Below are 22040 nucleotides of genomic sequence, written 5' to 3'. Positions count from 1 at the left end.
ATTAATTATGTAATTTGGATATTGCTCATAAATATTAAACATTGGATCATCTTTCTTCTTGTGAGTTGACATAAATATAATTATTTAATTCAAAATAAATTTATATATATATATATATATATATATATATATATATATATATATATATATATATATATATATATATATATATATATATATATATATATATATATATATATAGGGTAGTACGAAGGGGAAGAAATAGATTTTTGTTAAAATATTAAAAGTATAAATTAAATAAAACGTGATCACGTAAAAACTACTTCAAAGAGAAAAAATCATAAGCTAGAAAGAAAAGTTACAAGTTAAAAATTAAATGACAATTATCAAATAGAGTTTTTGTATTAATGCGGGTTGAAAAGTTAAAAGATAAAAATTCTTTTTTAGTCTTATAAAACAGACTTTTTGTTGGTTAGAATTTTTTTCTATTATCTCTTCGATCTATTGTTATCTATCTTAATAACAAATATTAGCAGCAATAATTATGAGTAGTTAAATGTTATACAAATATTTATTTTATATATAATTTATTGTCTTTTATTTTCTTTCTCCTAATCTGTTTACAACTCTACCACCCGGTCATATGTGTGAACATTTTGGTTCATAAATTCTTTATTTTTTGAGTTTGAGTTGTAATTAAATTCTCCATCATCAGTTCCTAATTTGATTTTTTAGGAGTAGAGGGAGCAGTGGTAGTTCCCTTCTGAAAATTTGGAGGTGGTGGTGGTGGTGGGCTAGGAGCAAACTTGTTTTTGTAGGAAAAGTTTGGATGATTCCTCCATCCTGGATTATAAGTGTTTGAATAGGGATTTTGCTGCACATAGTTAACTTGGTCTGTCATAGTCCTTGTCAAAAGCTGACAATTAGTAGTGATATGTCCTTAGATTCCACAAATCTCACAATTTGAAGTTATGGCAACTACATGGTCTAGGCCATTTACTTCGAACATGCCTCCCTTTTGTGGTGTTTTATCTACTTGAGCACATTTTTACCCATTGATAATGGTTTTGTGCCATGTTCTCGATAAGTTGGTAAGCTTCATTGAAGGGTTTATCCGTTAAAGCGTTGTCAACTGCAACGTCTATGGTCATTCTTATGTTATAAAATAGACCATTATAAATGTATGGATGATGAGCCATTTCTTTACACTATGATGAGGACATAGTCTCATCATATCCTTATATCGTTCCCAAGCTTCAAAAAATGATTCTCCTTCTGTCTGTCTGAACGTAGTTATGAGATTTCTTAACACTGATGTTTTTCTCGGAGGAAAATATCTAGCTAAGAATTCCTTCTTTAGTTCATTCCAAGTAGTGATAGAGTTAGCAGGTAAAGACTGTAATCAAGCTCTAGCTCTATCTCTTAGGTAAAAAGGAAATAAACTTAGGCGAATTGCTTCAGGATTTACATTATTAGTCTTTAACGTGTCTGCATAATGTACAAACACTGACAAATAAAGATTTGGGTTCTCAGTGAGATTTCCTGAGAATTGGGTCTGTTGCACGATTTACAATAGAGAAGGTTTCAATTCTAAGTTGTTCTCCTGGATTACAGGTGGAACAATACTTGAGTGTAACTCATCTTGAGATCGAACTGCAAAGTTCATAAGTGCACGGAACAATCAATTATAGCATAAAAAATGTCAAGCCCACATAGTCCAATGTAAATCTACTGTGATCTATTGTCGCTTTGTAAATCTAAGGCTAATAAGATTTTGATTTGTTTAAGAACAGATGTAAATTACTAGTTTTAGAATTTGAATAAACGGAGACCGAAACGTAATTCCCGGTGTAACTTCGGGACTCATATAAATTTCAGCATTTGGTTTGGTTTAAAATATTTTTCAATGGAAATACTAATTTAAAAACACTACTCACTTTCGCGCAGCCCGTGTTATGTTTCGAAACCGTAGTGGCCTATTGTCGCCCTGCAAGTTATAATTTCGAAACAGTTTTTGAAAACCGATAAGTCCTAATTAATTAATAAAGTGTTGTCGCTATGTTTAGAAATTAAAAATCCAAATGTTATTGATCAGATACCGATCTCACACCGTGGCTCTATTAATCAGTATCTGAGAACTTCCGTTGTCGCCCAAAGCCTTTAACTTTAAATTTAAAATTTAGAACCAGAAAAATAATATAATATTAAAAATCAGTGCCAGTATAATTTACCGAGTCCCATCGGAACGACGGTCCTCATATCCTGAGCTCTAAGAACTTAGCCGAACATATTTATGGAAAGCATGCTATTATTAATTAAACTGAACTTAAAATAATAAAATTTAACTAGAAATAAAAATAGGTTTATATATATATATATATATATATATATATATATATATATATATATATATATATATATATATATATATGTGTGTGTATGTATGTACCTGCAAGTAGCACATACACATGCAAACAAAAATTATACGACCATTAACAATTGGAACTGATACGAGTGTTTTAAAACAAATTAATACACTGAATAATAGAAATAACAATATGAACTGAAATTTGAAATTAAATGACAGCAACAATAAACAATAGTTCAGACTGGAAATTAAGAAGAATAGCAATAAATAAATAAGATAAAAACAAGAATTATAGAGACTAAAATAAATATATAAAAAAATTAAAGCAATAAGTAAAATAAAACCTGCAAATTAAAAGTTGAATAAAAATAGATTCTAAAATTAAATTGAGAAACAATTTCGGCAAGATTGTTGTAAATGATGATCCAAGTACACCGAAAAATCCTAATTCTAAGTTGCAGCAGTCCCTCAATGTGAGAAACTGCAGCGTTTACAATAGTGTTGAGAATTGATGAAAGGAGTCTGAATTCGTGTAGGAGAAGACTGGGTCTGATAATTACTATTTTTCTGGTGTCAAAGTCCATGGCGGATGCCATGTCCTCGTGGCGAACACCATGAGTGCAAACTGGTAGAGTGTGGCCTTGAAGGTCCATGGCGAACGCCATGACCTTCATGGAGAACACAATGAGTGTTGGACTGCGTCTTTCTTTGACTTTTCTCCGTGCTTAGGTAACATTTGACTTCCACATTATGGCATACGCCATGGAGAATGCCATGGTGAACTCCATGAGAGCATAATTTTTCCTTTTCTCCGTTCTTTGTTATTTTTGTTCCGATTTCTCGCACGGGTGCTCCTACTTGGAAAGTACATGAAATAAACACAATATACCAGCATAAAATCATAAAATGGAATAAAACAAACTAAAATGACATGTGTATCGAGTTAGAAACGTGATATTTTTCATGGTTATCAACATTGAACTAAAGGATAAAGAGAAAACCACTTTCACTTGTCCATTCAACACTTTTACCTATAGAAGAATGTTCTTTGATCCAGATATAAAAAGTGAAGGTACTGATAAAAATTTCAAAGTCAATGGACAATGTCTTAAGCTATTCCATTGGAGCCCCACATTGGAAGAGAAAACTGTGGAAGAGCTCTCATTAGAAAATGCTACTTATGTAATCATCTATCCGTCTTGACTCCTCGAGTGTATTATTTCCTTTCTATCATTCTTATTTTATATTTGTCTCTTTTATTAAGTGTGAGGGAGGGAGTAATTTACTTTTATGTTTTCTTATTTGTCATTTACTTTTTTCTTCTTTAAAATAAATAAAAAATTAAGAAAATGTGCATGCGTTTTCTTTTATCTTTGAGTTGCAAGTGTGCATATTTTCTTTGTTCTCTTGACTAAAGACTCATGGTGCGATGTGAGTGATTTGTTGTCCATTCTTAGTATTTTCTTTGTTCTCTTGACTAAAGACTCATGGTGTGGTGTGAGTGATTTGTTGTGCATTCTTAGTATAATAAGTAGGACTAAATTATAAATGGTGCATCATTTGTTGTAGATCATTAACCTTTCTGTGATTTCACTCATGTTTGTTAGTCTCTAGAACTTGATCTGACACTTTTTAAAACTGTTTGTTTACTTGTGCACACTAGTATGATAAATTCAAGTTGTCTCTGTTTTACTTTTAGCGACTTAGCCAAAAAGCTAACTTTAAAAATATGATCCCCTATTTGAAACTCCCTTGAGTCTATTTATCTCATTCTTTGTTTGAAACTCATTACAAACCTAAAAGTGAAAAGCAATGTTATTACGCTATTTAAAAGGTTGAAAGACTCTTGTTTGGAGTTGTGTGATATTGAATTAATATAGTTGTGATATTTCAAAAGCAGAAAAGAAAAAAAAAAAAAATAAAGACAAGAAAAGAAAAAAAAATAGAAAAAGAAAAGAAAGAATGAAGAAAATTCACATTCTTATCTTATTCCTTCTAGAAAAAAAATAAGAATAAAAAACAAAGAGAAGATAAAATGACTATAAAGAAGTTGCTGAAAAGTGAACACTTCTTGTGACTACAAAGTTGAATCAATTCATACTAAGTGTTTCATTGTTATAATTTTGAATATTTGTGAAACGAATTGTGTTAGCTTGATCAATAATCAATTGTATAATTTTTATTTTGACTTCAAACCTTCCACTCGCAACTCATCTTTGAAAACACTCAGATTTTAGAAAACAGAGGTTGCCTTTTTTTAATTTGGGTCTATTCACCCCCTTTATACCATTTTTTTACTTCCATATTTACAATTAAAATACAACAATATTCTGAATTTTCTTACTCTTGGTTGATCTCGTTGATTCTCCTTCAAAGTTTCACTAACTTAAAAATTATCAATATTATTTCGAAATTCATTATGTAATTTGATATTGCTCAAAAACATTAATCATTGCATCATCTTTCTTCTTTCTTCTTGTGAGTTGACCTGAATATAAGGTAGTACATTAAAGGACAAAAATAATTTTTTGTTAAAATATTAAGAGTATATATTAAGTAAAACGTTACTTCAAATAGAAAAAAACGTAAACTAATAAGAAAATTTTACAAGTTAAAAGTTAAATAACAATTACCAAAGAGAACTTTCATTAATGCATGTTGAAAAATTATAAGATAAAAACTCTTGTTTAGTCTTACCCAACAGACTTTTTGTTGGTTAGAATTTTTTTCTATTATTTCTTCGATACTATTGTTATCTATCTTAATAACAAATATTAACAACAATAAAGTATAGAGATAGTTTTAAAAAATAATTATGAGTAGTTAAATGTTATACAATTATTCATTATATATATAATTTATTTGTCTTTTTATTTTCTTTCGCCTAATTTGTTTACAACTCTACGATCTGATCATCTTAGAGTGTCCATTGTCCATCCATATATTAAGAAACCGGTGCTAGTTCTCTCTCCGTTTCTTTTTAAATGTTATTTTTTTGAAAAAAAATTTATTAATTTTTAATTGTTACTTGCAAAATTCAAGTTAGTATTAATTGCAATTTTATCAAAATTACTCTTAAGTAATTATTTTCTCCGTTCTTTTTTAAGTGTTATTTTTTGACTTTTTATCCATATTAAAAAAGCTAATTATCATTGTTACTTTTTAAACAATGATTCTCATTTTACCTATAATACCCTTAATTATATATTACATTCATTTTACTTTTTCTTTCTCCTTAATAATTATATAGGGATAATTTTGACAAAACTACATTTAATATTACCTTAAACTTTGTAAGTGACAATTAAAAAGAAACAAAAATTTATCAAGAAAATGACACTTAAAAAGGAACAGAGGGAGTACAGAAGATAGAGAAAAAGTAAAATGAATGTAATAAATAATTGAGAATATTATAGATAAAAGAATAATTATTATTTGAAAAGAAACAATAATGATTAGTTTTTTTTGGTATATGTAATAAATCAAAAAATAATAATTAAAAAGAAACAGAGAAAATAATAGTTAAATGTCAATCATTTAACGAGTATCCAACTTTTCAATCATTTCATAGGAATACAAATATCCTTCGGTAAAAGTCAAGTGTTTTAATAGTCTCGATAAAGGCAGGAAAAATTTAATATACCGCATGTATACGACTAGTATAAAATATTGTCTAATTGAAGTTTGTACCAAAAGATTAATAAAAAGCAATAAATCAAATTTAATTGATGAGATAATGAATAAGGCACCGAAACAAAGATTTTTGTTTATCAACTCTAGTCATACAAAATGCAATATTTTATGATAATGAAAATAAAATTATTAATAGAAATTATTCAACACGTCACCGAAATACTAAAAAAAGTTATAAATTGACTTTGGCAGTAAACTTAATATATTTAAAATTCTTTTAAAAGTTAAAAATAAATTCTCAATTAATTTCAAAATTCTTTTACTATTTTAAAATTAATGTTTGAATAACAGTGTCAGATACCTAATCCTCTCTATCAATACATAATCAATATCTCTAAGTTTATACTTTGTTAGTAAGACTAATAATTAAAAAATAAAAATTGCAAACCAACATTTAATTCTTATTATAATTAATTAATTAAATATTTTATATGAATTTCACCGATATATGGTCTTCATTGTTTCGGACTCTAAAAAATATTATTCAAATATGATAAAATAAGAACTTAAATAGCATGTATTTGATAAACACAGGATAAAATAATTGCTTCCAATAAATTTTTTTGATCCAATAAAACAACACAACAGAAAATAAATGATAGCAACAACAACACTCGTATACAATGCAGAAAAATTTGATAAAGCCATTACAATTCAAAAACAAAGCCATTACATGAAACAAGAATAGTATCAGATATTAAATATTTAAAAAACATTAGTACTAAATCAGAATGACAACTCAAATTTGAAGGAAGATTCGCAATCTTTTCTGTCGCCATAATAAAAACATTTTTTCCATCACTTTTCTTTTTCTTTCAATCTTTTATTATTCAAAAAAACAATTAATATAATCTAATATTCAATCACAAACTAAACTAAAAGGTTTTCGTTGAGTACAACGGACGTGAGAGATGCTAACACATTTTCTTTGCGAAATCGACAATTTTTTTTTTAAAGGGGTTTAATAGATATTTTTCCTTTTTTCTTTTGAAATAAATAAATTCGATAGTGACTCTGTTTAAATCATTTTTTTCACAACCATCGGAACAAATCCTATTTTTCAAGATGCGACACCTTCTACTCGCAACTCATTTTTTCAACACGCTCTAATTTTGGAAAATTGCGGTTGCATTTTTTAATTTGGGTATATTCACTCCCTTTACCGTTTTTCTATTTCAATTTTCACAATTAAAATACAATAATATTATGAATTTTCTTACTCTTGGATCTAGTTGATTCTCCTTCGACATTTCACTAATTTGAGAATTATCAATATTATTTCGAAATTCATTATGTAATTTAGATGTTGTTCAAAAATATTAAATATTATATTATCTTTTTTCTTGTGAGTTGACATGATATATATAAGGTAATACATTAAAAGGAAAAAATAGATTTTGTAAAAATATTAATGAAAAACTTAAAACTACTTCAAATAATTTTTGAGAAAAAATCGTAAACTAATAAGAAAAGTTACAATCTAAAATGTAAATTAAAATTACCTAACAAAGCTTTTGGTTTTGGATTAACGTGGGTTAAAAAATTAAAACAGACTGTTAATTAGAGTTTTTCTCAAAAACTATTTGAAACAGACTCTTTGTTAGTTAGAGATTTTCGCAAAAATTATTTGAAGTAACTTTTAGCCTAATATTCATTTTATATATAAGTTATTTGTCTTTTATTTTCTTTTGTCACTATTATAAGTTAAGATCTACTTATTTTGTCTTTATGGACTAGATATGTGTTATTCAGTACAGTATATTTCAAACTTTTGTGACTTGCTTTTCATCTTTTTGGAATAGTCTTTAGACAGAGCATTAATTATTTTGGTCTCTCTGTCAGTTTTCATTAATTAATTGGTCCCCACGAAATGTCAAATTTTCCTATTAGATCGGGCAAGAATCCTTTAATAAAGATCCAATATTTTAATAATGGGAGACAAAGATCCTTCAATGAAAATCAAACGTTTTAATTGCCTTGTAGGCGGTAATTATCCTACATTAAAGGTCTAACATTTTAATTGTTTCGAAGGGCAATAAGGATTATTAAGTGAAAGTCCAATGTTTTAATCGTCTTGTAGGGCGACAATGGTCATACAACATCTTGTTGTTGTGAAATATAAAACTGAAAATGATGATTTATTAAACCAAAGACTATGGCATTATATAGCCTTACAGGAGAAATAAATAAAATAACGGAAACAAGCTAGAAATTAGGAAACTGACTCCACTACATTAGAAACTAGGAAACATACTTTACTATAGCTAGAAACTAGGAACAAACTCCACTAAGTAACAGTAGATGACTTATTCAACTTAGACAAATTCAAACTCCAACATACCCTCCCTTAAGCTTAACTATCCTGAATTAAGCTTATTTCAGACAAGTTAACAATTCCAAGTAGTGCTCTCAGTTTCTCGAACTGCTCCAGCTTCAACGGCTTCGTAAAAATATCCGCAACTTGGTTTTTTGTTGCACAATACTCCAGCTTAACAGTTTTGCCATTCACCAGCTCTCTGAGATAATGAAACAGTACTTCGATATGCTTACTTTTCCCGTGAAGGACTGGATGTTTGGACAAAGCAATCGTCGAACTGTTGTCACAATGAATGACGGTTGCAGACTCTTCTTCAGCTCTAATCTTCTCTAAGATCCTTCTAATCCACACACATTGACAAGCACAAAAGGCAGCGACAATATATTCGGCCTCAGTGGTGGAAAGGGCGACAACAGGCTGCTTTTTAGATGCCCAAGAAATCGCACCGGACCCTATAAAAAACACACAGCCTGTTGTGCTCCTCCGATCATCCAAATCGCCGGCGTAGTCGCTATCCGTGAATGCCATAAGTCTTGTACTGCTGCTTTCACTTCTCCGGTAGAAGATTCCAAGTTCGATTGTACCTTTTAAGTATCTTAAGATCCTCTTCGGAGCAAGCCAATGTGACATCCTTGGATTTGCCATGAATCGACTTATGAGACATACTCCATACATTAAATTCGGCCTGGTCACTGTTAGATACATAAGACTCCCAACCAATTGCTTGAACATAGTTGCATCCACCTTCTCGCCATTCTCATCTTTTGTGAGCTTCGTTCTCGGCACAATTGGATTTTTAACAGCATTGCTTTCTTCCATTCCAAACCTTGCTAAAACTTCACGAGCATACCGTTTTTGACAAATAAAAATCCCATTAACACTCTGCTTCACCTCTACCCCAAGAAAATGTTTCATTTTTCCCAAATCTGACATCTCAAATTCCATCGTCATCGACTTCTTAAACTCATCACACATAGCTCTATCATTTCCAGTGAATATTAAGTCATCAACATACAAGCTGACAATGAGAATTTTACCTCCTTTCGCTCGGACACCTCTCAAACTCCTCATCCAAGAAATATCCTTCAATACGACTGTACCAAGCTCTCGGGGCTTGTTTGAGCCCATACAATGCCTTCCTCAGCTTGTATACTTTCTCCTCTTCTCCTTTCTTTATGAATCCCTCCGGTTGTCGCACATACACATTCTCTTTTAGTTCCCCATGTAGAAACGCACTCTTGACATCTAATTGGAAGATTTCCCAATTTGATTGTGCTGCAACCGCAAGTATAGTTCAAATCGTATCGAGCCTCGCCACCGGAGCAAAGACTTCAGTATAGTCTATACCATAACACTGAGCATATCCCTTTGCCACCAACCTCGCCTTGTATTTGTCGACTTTACCATCTTCATTCAACTTTGTTTTATACACCCATTTCACTCCAATTGGTGTAAAACCTGCAGGTAAGATAGTTAGCTCCCATGTGTTATTTTTCTCGATCGATTCGATCTCGTTTTTCATTGCTTCTCTCCACACCTTGTCTTTCACTGCTTCTTCGAATTTGACTGGATCGTTTTCTGTCATCATCATCAATAGCATGACCAATAAACTTTCTTCCTCATCTTCTCCTTCACCCGTGACATAATCAGCCAAATAACCCGGTGTTCTCCTTACCCGCGGGCCTGCAACCATTTCTCTTTCAATCGATCTTGATGGAGATGGCGGAATTGGACTGGGAAGAGAAGAGACTGGGCTTGGCGGTGTCGAATTACCACCAGATGCGGAAGACGAAGACGAACCAGAAAGCGATGAATTCGCGGTTGGCGGAGGACAAGCCATGTCATCTTCTCTCTCTTCTGTATTCCGTTCTTCTTCTCCACAGTCGAGTATTTTCTCTTTTACACTGGTTTGATTCCAATCCCAGCTTTTGTCTTCATCAAACACTACATCTTTGCTTATCACGATCGTTTTCGTAACCGGATCATACAACCTTCATGCTTTCGATTCCTCACTGACTCCGAGGAAAACACATTTCTTGCTTTTATCATCTAGCTTTCTCCTCTTCTGATCAGGTATATGCGCATATGCTATGCACCCAAAGACACGAAAATACTCCACCTCAGGTTTTGAACCGCTCCAAGCTTCTTCAGGTGTTATGTCTTCTACTGCTGCTGTTGGAGATCGATTATGGATGTGCACACTCCATCTTGTAGCTTCAGACCAAAACTCCTTTGGGACTTGCCTCTCACTCAGCATAGATCGTATCGCATTCATTATTGTTTTATTCTTCCTCTCTGCCACACCGTTCTGTTGTGGCGTAAATGCAACCGTCAATTGTCGGGTGATACCATGAGTTTTACAAAACTCTCTGAATTCATTGGACGTGAATTCCCCTCCGCGGTCTGTCCTCAAGCAAGCGATGAAGGTTCCAATTCCCTTTTCAACACTTGCTTTGAAAGCTTTGAAGGTGATGAGTGCCTCCGATTTTTCATGGAGAAAATAAACCCAAGTTTTTCTAGTGAAATCATCAATGAAAGTTAAAATGTACCGCTTTTCGCTGTGTGAAATTGGTGTAATCGGACCACATATATCTGAGTGCACCAGCTGCAGCTGTCTCGATGCACGCCAAAGGCTCCTTTTTGACATTGACTCTCTGTGTTATTTTCCAGTCAGACACACCGCACATATCTCCTTCGTGGACTTTAACATCGGCAGCCCAATAACCATCTTCTTTTGTGCAAGTTGTTTTAGAGCTTCTTGGTTTAAATGCCCAAAACGGCGATGCCACAAATTCGTCTCCTTCTCGATCACCTCTTCTGTCTTCAAGCACATCGTGTTTTTCTGCAATTTGGATGTTAGAAGAAAGAACATCCTGTTTCCACTCATATTAGTCTCCATGATTGCACCTTTCTTGGGATGATATACTTTGCAGGTTCCATCACGAATCAAAATTGCCAAGCCTCTCTCCTGCAATTGTCCAAGGCTTAGTAAATTGTTCTTGAGCTCTGGGACATAATAAACTTCAGGTATGACTTGGGTGGCTCCGTTAACTTGTACTTTGACGCTTTCTTTTCCCACCACCGACATTCTTGTGTCGTTTCCAAGTTTCACAGATCGATTCAAACCTTCTTCCAACTCGAAAAACCAATCTTTGCACCCGGTCATATGATTGCTGCACCCGGAATCAAGAACCAAACTTCTTCTCAGTTTGCCTGATGTTTCTCAAGATAAGACATCAAGAGCAACTCTTCTTCTTCTTCTAGTTCAGCATAATTCACCTTCTTCTCCCATTCGGGACAGTCGTTCTGATACTGCCCTAACTGGTGACATTTGTAGCACTCGATAATGGCACGATCGACTGCGTTTCTTCCTCTTCCTCTACCGCGTCCACCTCGGAACATTCCGCGACCTCTTCCTCTACTAGGTTTTTCATCTTGATACACTTTTAGTGCCAGCTCTTCTTGCACACATCCATTCAATCGCTGCTCATGGACAAGTAGGTTGCCATGTAATTCATCGATACTCATCGTGCTCAGATCATTCGATTCCTCAATCGAACACACCACATAGTTGAATCTCGAGGTTAGTGATCTGAGAATTTTGCTCACGATTGTGCTCTGCTCCATTGATTCACCGTTCACCTTCATCTTGTTAACCACCGTCAAGGTTCTTCCTAGGAAAATGTCGATCTTCTCTCCTTCTTTCATGGCCAACAATTCGAACTCCCTTCTCAAAGCTTGCAATTGCGCCCTTTTCACCTTTGTAGAGCCTTGATACTTCTTTTTCATGGATTCCCAGATAGCCTTAGAGGTACCTTTGTCAAGAATAGTTTCCAGAATCTCTCTGTCAATGGACTGGAATAAGAAATTCTTGACCTTCAAATCTTTCAACTTCGCCTCTTCTACCAATTTGTTTTGCACCTCACTCGCCCGTGTTGTTTCGATCGACATCGCCGGAATGCCATCTTCCACCAGACTCCACAATTCTCTGCTTCTCAGAAAATTCTCCATCGTCATGGACCAAAAATCGTAATGGCCATCAAATTTTGGGATGGCTGGCTGCACAAATTTTTCAGATCTCTCAGACATCTCTCTCGATCACTTTCTCACACAGGTTTTTGCTCTGATACCAAATGTGAAATATAAAGCTGAAAGTGATGATTTATTAAACCAAAAACTATGGCATTATATAGCCTTACAAGAGAAATAAATAAAATAACGGAAACAAGCTAGAAATTAGGAAACTGACTCCACTACACTAGAAACTAGGAAACATACTTTACTATAGCTAGAAACTAGGAACAAACTCCACTATGTAACAGTAGATGACTTATTCAACTTAGACAAATTCAAACTCCAACAGTTGTAATCGACGTATAATAAGTAGGTAGCATTCGATTTTGTCAATTGGTTGGACTAGATTCTCGATACTCTGATTTCTTCGCATGCAATCGAAAGTGGGGAAAATTAGTTAAAAATAGAAAAATGCCATAGTCTAAAAGGTTGTATACGACTAAATAATTTAAAAATTGATCTTCGTAGTGAAATTAATATATTTAAAATTCTTTTAAATGCTGAAAATAAATTCTCAATTAATTTCAAGATGTTTTCACTATTTTAAAATTAAATATTTGAATACCAGTGTGAGATACCGATTAAATGGCAGCAAGATTAAAATGCGGGAAAATAAAGTGCTCCAAACTTCGTACAACCTCGATGCTCTCTGGTGTTATAACCCCTCAATGTGATGAGTTATAACTTTTAATAGGTAATTTTAGTGCTTAAGATTGTGCTTAGCTTGAATGCCTTGGAAAATGAATATCATTGTCCATTTATAAAGTTTCAAAGTCCAAAAATCAAGTGGAAAGCTTTTTCATTCGTGAGAGAAGATCTAGGAGTACATGGAGTGAGTGGGTGACCAATTAATTAATTAAGCATTTCATATGAATTTCACCGACAAATAGTCCTCATTGTTTCGGATTCTAAAGAAATTTATTCAAACATGGTAAAATAAGAACTTAAATAGCATGCATTTGATAAACACATAATAAATAAACCTAGAAATTATATAAAAGCTGAATTCTTAGAAAATAATTGCTTTGAATAAAGACTTTTGATTCAATAAAACAACACAATAGCAACAACAAGACTGGTAAAGAATACAGAAAAATTTGATGAAGCCATTACATGAAACAGCAATTGTGTAAAGACTTGAATAATTGAAAAAACATTAGTACTAAATCAGATTGACAACTGAAATTTGGAGACAATGACACCATCATTATCTGCATAAAGCCATTCACCATCACCAATAAAACTTCCTCCAACATAAACACCAACATGTTTTTCCCCCCAACCTTTCTTACCAGGCCTGAGTGGATGAGAACCCAAAGCTCTAACACCAACTTGACACAAATTAATCTCATCCACATCTCTAACACAACCATTCACTACAATTCCAGACCAACCCATTCTTTGTGCCAACTGCACTAACTTCCCTCCAACCAAAGCACACCTCATGCTTCCTCTTCCATCAATAACCAAAACTCTTCCTTCTCCTTTTGTTTCAAGAAGTTGTTTAACCAAAACATTGTCTTCAAACACTTTTACGGTAGCTATTGGACCTGAGAATGCTTGAGACTGACCATACTTCTGGAACACTGGATGAAGTATCCTTAAATCACCACTTGATAGAGGTGATATGTTTGTGTCACATATATCTGCTGTTGCTAGACAAGACATGTTACAATACTCCTGCAACAACCAAATTAGCTTAAATTATTATGCAAATTAAGGTTACAAAAATAAGCAGCTTATTGTGCTTACCAAAACAGATGAACGCAGCTAGTAAGGAGAATGAATGTGGGAAATAACTTTGTGATGATAATATTAACTTTGTATCAGTGTGGAATGAAATGGAACAAACCCAACCACACATGTCACAAAGTGGATTGATTTTCGGTTACAATATTTCTCTATCAATTAGATATTCTTATGTTTCTTAATAAAAAATATCATCAATATTAAAATATAAAAATAGCTTTAAAAAATAATTATCTTATAAAATATATAAACAACATTGTAATTATAAAGTATATCAATGATAACTATATTACTGTATACTAATAAAGCTAAGTCAAATATAATAGTTTTGATCCATCTCTTAGGAAAGTTCATTAGGCGTTATTGAATTTCCTCTTAATAGTTTTTTTAATAGTGATTGAGAATTAGTCTAAATTGTCCTAGATATTTGTTTATGATATTCATTCATAAGCTATAAACATGCTTCCAATCATATCTTAATAAGATGTCGTCTTGCATTAAATTTGGGCTGTTACAGCAATATAGCCAATTAGATATCTCAGCGACTTAGAATCTAAATACCTAAACCAAATCTTTAGAAGAGTTTAGATTTGAACCAACAAAACATTCCCTTAAAGGAAAATTTATTCAACCAAGAGAAAATATTTCTTGGTGAATTTACAACATTGTCCTTTCCAAAATACAAAAGACTTACTTGAAGTGCTGCAACTAAAATAATGTGAGAGAAACTTGAAAATATTTTAAAGAGAGAGATGAGTGAGATATAATACTCACGTTTTTGGACGTGAAAATGTGAAAGGAAGAATATCTATTTATAGACTATTGGGTGGTAGAAAAAGGAAAATTTATTGGTCCAAAATTAATAAGTCATTTGTTTGAAAGGCCTAAAATCAAAGGATTATCCAAGTCTTAAAGGAAATAAAAGATATAAAATATTATGGTTCATTAAGACGTTGTCCAAAAATTTTAAGGATAGTTTTTGTACTAACTCAATCAATTATGTATGAGTGCCAATCGATTAAACAATACAATTTTTGTCCAAACCAATTCAGACAGTTTCTTATTCAACTGTCACAACTCCAAAATATTTTTAGGGATATTTTCTTAAGAAATAGATGCTTAAAAACTTGTTTTATTATGTGTGTGATTTATGCGTATAACTTTATGAAAAATCCCTTGTGTTTTTACAAAACACAGTTCACTCAGATGCGACATAGCAAACTTTCACACATTCTCTCTTTCACACATCTTTCACAACTTTCACACTTCTGTTTGGATCAAAGAAACGACTTAAATCTATGATGTAAAATTTGATTTGTGATTCAAGTCAAGTTAAGTTCCTGACTTGAGCCAATTTGAGCAAAGCCTAAATTTAGCTTCATGAAGACATTTGATTCGAGTCAGGATTATCACTTAATTTGAGTCACATGAGTTTGTGATTCTAGTCAGACTTATTTTGTCATTCGAATCAAAGAATCCATAAGCAAATCCCAATTTTCACCAGGTTCGTGATTCAAATTACACTTAATACACTATTCAAATCAAATCATTCAACATCTAGATTTAAGAATACTAACTTGTGATTTAAGCCTTATTTGATAAAACGACAAAAGATAATTTTTCTAGGCTTAAACACTAACAAGGATCAAACACTCTTATTTTATTGAGTAATGAAAGGTCTTAATGGTACCACGCTAATATAGCCGAAGCAAAGAAAATACAATTCAAATGTGAATAAAGTCCAGACACAAAAGTTTTCAATGATAAGAAAATTACAAATACACGAAAAAAACTATAACACATACACACTCAAATTAGCAAAAATATCAAAACAAGTGAACGATACTGCACTTTCAGTCTCTCCCTTTTTGATATTTGGAAAATTTGGAGATATTATTGTTGATAAATTATTCTCAGTGTAATATGAAATTTAACAATGAAATGAATCCGATAAATTTCCTTAGCGCACTACAGATGGGCGTGCAACACTTTACTTTAGTTGTAAAGGTTCCCCTACATTAAACACTTAATATCGATAATATCTCGATACCTCCCCCCTACAAATATCAAAAAGAGAAAAAGAAAGAGAAAAATAAATGCAAACATAATCCATGATATTACAAAATCTAAAAAAGAATGTCACAATAGCGAACTAAACATACACCATAAAAATCACATACGATACCAATTACCGCAAACACACAATTTTAGCAAAATGATCAAGATAAAGATAGCAAAAAGAGAACCACTTAGATACTATAACATACGTGACTAAAACTTGTCACACAGTATATAATCAAAATAAAGTTAATAATTTGAAAACAACCAGTTAATCCAAAATTACTTAAATATCCAAAAGTGACATAATGCATATGTTATGACATGATATGTCTGAAAATAAAATAAAATCAAGTTAAGTCAGTTGCTTCATAAGGATGAAGTTCAGTAGTTGTAGGATCCGGAACAGGTTTAGTATGCTCTAGATCAAGATTAGAAGTACCAAGAGGAAAGATGAGAGCTAGACTATTAAGGTGCTTGAGAGCAGCTCTAACAGACTCCACTTGAGCAAGGGCTCGAGCTTCACCTGCTTGCATCTCGGTCTTTCACAATCTTATCCTCATAAATCATACTACCATCAGTATGTAGAAAATAGTACACCCCGCTTCTATCCTTGTAGTATCTCATCAGATTAATGATAGTGGAGTCAATCGACTTTGGTGATTTCACCAAATCTGCAACAAGTGAAGTAACACCATTTAATTCAAGAATGACTGGACAAATGATGAGAATAATAGAGAATTTTTAGGAGAGGATCTGCAATGCTTTCATCCTCTACATAACGAAAGTGACCCAATTATGGCGTGTATTGCTTAAAAGCACCCACAACAGATAGAGGTCAAAGTCATATGCTCTTTCCCAATTGTGAGGTTTATTTTACATTAACCATAATCTTGTGCAAAATCTGCATTTCAAACTTAATCTGACTAATATTAAAATCGACCATATCCAGACGATCACCGAATACAGATGATAACACCGAAACATAGTTTATTTTGACTCGATTTACACATGTATTAGTATCATTTTGTTGCATTTTGTAGTGTTATACTGGTATTTTATGTGTGTTTCAGGTACTTTGCGAGTAAGAGTCGGTCTATGAAGAAACCAGACGAAAATTGCGAAAAACAAAGAAAAGTCGAAAAAATACACCGGTGGCCACCTACATGGCGCCCACCATGACTAGGTAGATGCGGAGCCCACCAGAGAGGAAAAAGGGATGCAGAAGATGTAGTCAAAGGCTCGTGGCGACCGCCACAAGCCTCATGGCATTCACCATGAACATCAAAAAGGCTAAAAACACAACTTTGCACTTGTGGCGACGACCACAAGCTTCATGGCAGCCGCCATGAAGTTTGACCCCTGAAAAGTCGCAATAGAAAGAATCAGTCTTTCCTTATTCTCGCATATTTTTCTCCCACAAAGTCTACCCGACCATGACTCGGTTAAACAATTATTAGACTGTAAGTTGTTAGTTTTTAGAAGTTTTAGACATCCAAGTTGGTACGCATAATTTTTATTCTTAGTTTTAGGTAGAAAATACATTCGAAAGTGATAGAGCTCTCGTATTGGGGGACTATCAGGCCGTAGCTTTTGGGATCTTTTATTGTAAGCTTGTATCAAAGTAATCGTGTCGGCATTAGAAGGTATTTTCTATTCCACTTTGTGTACTCGAAGTTATTTCCACATTAATTCCAGTTTCATAGGTTCTTTATATAACTGGTTTAATTTAATTCTATTTGTTTGAAATTTATTGATCTGCAAGGTTGTTGTTAATATCCATTACCATGAATTGCATGTTTATCTTTAATACCATGTCCGGCTAAATGAATTTGAGTCTGGTATGTGAGGACCGTCGTTTCGACGGGACTCGGTAATAAGTTGGCGTAAACCTTTTTATAAATTATTTTTCTAGTATTGATTTTTAATTTTAAGTCTGAAAAGTTTTGCACGAGAGTGAAAGCATTAAGGTTTCGAGTCGAGACCACGAGAGTGTGAGGCTTGAACCGGATAGTAAAAATTGGGCATTAACCCTAAACACACCAAGAGCACTTTATGATTAATTAGAATTTATTGGTTTTCAAAAAGTATTTCCTGATTCAAATGGGTTAGCGAGAGAGGACATATGGTATAGAAGTATAACTAGAGTTAACAACACGAGAGTGTGAGATAAAGGTTTTAAATTAATATTTTTTTACTGAAAAGAAATTTAATGCACTAACACATGCCAATAAATTATTGAGTCCCCAAGGTACACCGGGATCCACATTCCGGTCTCTCATTTCTGATATATTTTATAAACTTTATTCTAATTTTAGTTTTAATTTCCCCTAAATCAATTTTTCGTAAGCCTTAGATTTACATAGCACCAATAGAAAGCGATAAGTTTGATTATTGGTCCTTGTGGGTTCGATATCTTTTAAAACTACGCGATACAACTGTGCACTGGCAGTTAGATATTTTGATAGACTCACTAAGTCGCGACCAAGTTTTTGGCGCCGTTGCCGGGGACTAATTTAGTCAATATCGTAACTCTGTTGTTGTGCAGTATAGACTAAGGCAACTATTTTTCCGTTTATTCGTCGGTTGTATGCGAAACACTCGTACCTCGGGGGACGACCTAATACAACCCATAAAGGAAATCGAGCGTTTTATTCTAAGACGCCGAGTTAGACAACTTTGTTTAGAATATAATATCCTAACTCCTGATATGGCCTCCAATCATATCCGTCCTCTCAAGGACTATGTTGTTCCATCTGAAGAAGAGCCACACTCGAGCATTGCACCTCTTACTATCGAGGAAAATAATTTCGAGTTAAAACCTTCACTGTTGCAAGTTGTGCAATAAAACCATTTCTCTGGTAACCCTAAAGAAGACCCGAACCTTCATTTGTCATTGTTTGTGCAGTATGCAGACACGTTGAAAGCTAATGGTGTCGATCCCAAAGCCATAAAATTACGTCTCTTTCCCTTTTATTTGAGAGATAGAGCCAGAGCTTGGCTCCAATCTCTACCATCTAATTCCATAACTACATGGAAAAAATTGAAGAAATTTTTCTTAACACGGTACTTCCCACCTAGAAAAACGGCTATGCTAAGAAGTCAAATCAACGGAATTAGGCAAAAAGACAACAAATCTCTTTTTGAAGCTTGGGAGAGATACAAGGACATGTTGAGGATTTGCCCACGTCATGGACTTGAGCCATGGCTGATTATCCATACTTTTTACAATGGTATCTTGTACAACATCAAACTAACCTTAGACGTCGTAGTTGGCGGCGCTCTAATGGATAAAGCCTACGAAGACGCCTATCAACTCATAGAGAATATGGCGCAAAACCACTATCAATGGGGAGGTAAGCGGATTTCTGCAGAGAAACCACTGATAAAGGGTATAATGTATGAACTAAATGGCATAAACCATGTCAATGCTAAAGTGGATTCCCTAACTAAGAAGATCGAGAGTTTGACCATAACTCTAGCAGCTACCGTAGCTGCTGCAACATCTAATTGTGGGTTGTGTGGAACCCTTGGGCAGAACACTCCAGAATGCCACCTATTGGTTGGAATTCTGTCCGACCAAGTAAACTATGCCCAAGGGAACCCATATTCCAATACTTATAACCCTGACTGGAACCCAATTCCATGGACTCCAATAGTATCCACAACCCAACTATCATATATTTTCACACGATCCTTGTAACAACCCAATTTTTAGTAATTAATTCTTATATTATTATTATTATTATATTTTATTTAATTATTTGGAGTGTTAAATAATTAATTGGTTGTTAGGTAGTATGATAATTGATTATATTAATTGAATCGGTGTATTAATTAATTATTTAGTTGATATGAGATATAACTAAATAATTGAATTAATTAACTTGGTTTGCATATTGAGTGGTTTAATTTATTTGAATTAAATAAAGACATTTAAATATTAGGTTTTATTGGGCCTATTAATTAAATTGGATGGATTATGCTTTAAGCCCAAATAGAATACTAATATAAATAGTAAGAGGAGAGGGAGAATAGAATTAATTTGATCATTAGACAACAATAGAGAAAGAGAATAGAGAAAGAGAAGGAGAAGAGGAAAAGTAAAGAGAAGCTAGGGTTTCCATCAAATTGAAGAGGTAAGGGGGGAATCCTTATTATTATGGGTTAGTATGATCGGGTCAATGGGTAGGAACATGTTTAGGTTGAAATCCTTAAAATTGCATGATTTTGGAATGTTAGGTTGTGATGAGTATTCTTAAATTATGGTGATTTGATTGTGTTAAAACTGTTATATATTTAGAGTACTGTATGAGTCATGATTTTCTGAACGTTTAGCTTTTTATGGAATCGAAATCGGAGGTCCGAAAGTCCTCCAACGATGAAAAATGCAGAAAATTATACATGCTGCTTTCCAGTAACGGGTTACCCACCGAGCGTTAACCGGTTACTTGCTTGAATTTCTGCATTCTGTTTTCCAGTAACCGGTTACTCACCGAGCGTTAACCGGTTACTTGCTTAAAAATCTGTTAATTCTGTTTTCCAGTAACGGGTTACTCACCGAGCGTTAACCGGTGACTTGCTTGAATTTCTGCATTCTGTTTTCCAGTAACCGATTACTCACTGAGCGTTAACCGGTTACTTGCTTAAAAATCTGTTAATTCTGTTTTCCAATAACGGGTTACTAACCGAGCGTTAACCGGTTACTTGCTGTAAAAAAAATGAAAAATTGAGATTTTAAATGCTGCATTCGTTTTGGAATGAAATCTAATTATGCGTATTTGATAATTAGTTTATATATGGTGATATGTGGAATGTTAAGATAGTAGAGATGATCTTAATTGCATATTATGTGAATCGTGTAATTGTTATGAATGTGTATATGTACCATTGGTGGATTATGAATGATATATTGTTTTGAATGTGTATATGTACCATTGGTGGATTGTGGATGATATATTGTTATGAATGTGTATATGTACCATTGGTGGATAATTCATAGAGTTGAATTATGGTGATATGTGGAATGTTAAGATGGTAGAGATGATCTTAATTGCATATGTGTTCGTATGTGTGCATTCATTCATAGCATGGTCGACTTCATTGTGGAAGTGGTGAAACTGTGGGTTCACATCTAGCACTCGTTGATCCTTAATTGGAAATAGGCGAGGTAGATGTAGCACTCGTTGATCCTTAATTGGAAATAGGCGAGGTAGTAAACGGTGATCCTTCATTGGAAACAGACGTAGCAGACGTTGATCCTTAATTGGAAATAGGCGTAGTTGCTTTGATCTTGTCCGGATCGGCAGCGTGGCTTGGATTCTAGATATTGAATCGGAAAGCGGTGAAACTTTGGGTTCACATTATGGTACCACATGCAGAGAGTCACATGTCATGCATTGAGTCATACTAGAGTTATGTGATAATTGAATGTTTGCATTGATGTGATTGTGATGTGTGTATGAGATATGATAATTGAATTTGATGATGTTTGGATACATAACTTGACTGAATATGTGATTATGTGATAATTGTAGTTATGTGTATATTTGAGAATATAATATTGGATTTGGATATTGTACTCCTTGAGTTTTTATGTGTGTTTGAAACATGTGAAATAGATGTTGATGAATATTATTTACATGGTTATATGAAGTGTGATGAATTCCTTTAATTGTTGATTTAATCATTGTGCCTTATTATGCTATTTCATAATGATTTGAATTCTCACCCTTTCTGTTTGAATGTTACCTTTACATGGGTATCGTGCAGCTACTCAGGAGTAGTATTGCTGAAGTAAGTGAACGGTAGCACTCGAGG

General features: G+C 33.3%; 3 protein-coding genes and 2 non-coding genes across 8 annotated transcripts in view; 1 reads left to right on the top strand and 4 right to left on the bottom strand.

Annotated features, from left to right (window-relative positions):
• Window positions 1-14952, bottom strand: part of LOC127083270 (putative 4-hydroxy-4-methyl-2-oxoglutarate aldolase 3) — a 28860-nt gene extending 13908 nt beyond the window's left edge. Inside the window, exon 1 of one of the 2 annotated variants that reach the window (XM_051023581.1) lies at window positions 14853-14952. The gene's annotated coding sequence lies outside the window, so the exon portion shown is untranslated. The remainder of the gene's footprint in view (window positions 1-14852) is intronic. The other variant, XM_051023572.1, reaches the window with a different exon arrangement.
• On the top strand, window positions 1167-1273 carry LOC127117084 (small nucleolar RNA R71). The gene has a single exon (XR_007801845.1). It is a non-coding gene; the product is annotated as a small nucleolar RNA R71 (small nucleolar RNA).
• Window positions 8376-9467, bottom strand: LOC127115261 (uncharacterized mitochondrial protein AtMg00810). Its single transcript, XM_051046846.1, has one exon. The coding sequence runs from the start codon at window positions 9465-9467 to the stop codon at window positions 8376-8378; it is 1092 nt and encodes a 363-aa protein (XP_050902803.1).
• LOC127083250 (putative 4-hydroxy-4-methyl-2-oxoglutarate aldolase 3) lies at window positions 13420-14952 on the bottom strand. Of its 3 annotated transcripts, none has more exons than XM_051023550.1 (2): window positions 14853-14952; window positions 13420-14093 (listed from the first exon to the last, which is right to left on the bottom strand). In XM_051023550.1, exon 2 carries the CDS (start codon window positions 14079-14081, stop codon window positions 13581-13583), a length of 501 nt encoding a protein of 166 aa, XP_050879507.1. In that variant the 5' UTR covers window positions 14082-14093; window positions 14853-14952; the 3' UTR covers window positions 13420-13580. The 3 variants fall into 3 exon arrangements, with proteins under 3 accessions (XP_050879507.1, XP_050879501.1, XP_050879513.1); XM_051023544.1 differs by having other exon boundaries at window positions 14857-14948; XM_051023556.1 differs by lacking the exon at window positions 14853-14952 and adding an exon at window positions 14166-14343.
• Window positions 14953-19311: 4359 nt separating this feature from the next.
• On the bottom strand, window positions 19312-19418 carry LOC127116668 (small nucleolar RNA R71). The gene has a single exon (XR_007801471.1). It is a non-coding gene; the product is annotated as a small nucleolar RNA R71 (small nucleolar RNA).
• Between the last annotated feature and the right edge of the window lie 2622 nt (window positions 19419-22040).

This window comes from Lathyrus oleraceus, chromosome 1 (genome assembly GCF_024323335.1).
Source record: "Lathyrus oleraceus cultivar Zhongwan6 chromosome 1, CAAS_Psat_ZW6_1.0, whole genome shotgun sequence".
NCBI classification, from domain to species: Eukaryota; Viridiplantae; Streptophyta; class Magnoliopsida; order Fabales; family Fabaceae; genus Lathyrus; species Lathyrus oleraceus.
The sequence above is the reverse complement of the archived record's forward strand: the minus strand, read 5'-3'. Positions and strand labels throughout refer to the sequence as shown.

Excerpts from the sequence above, each read along its gene's own strand:
- LOC127115261 (XM_051046846.1), bottom strand. The coding sequence starts at position 9,467 with ATGGGCTCAAACAAGCCCCGAGAGCTTGGTACAGTCGTATTGAAGGAT.
- LOC127083250 (XM_051023550.1), bottom strand. The coding sequence starts at position 14,081 with ATGTCTTGTCTAGCAACAGCAGATATATGTGACACAAACATATCACCT.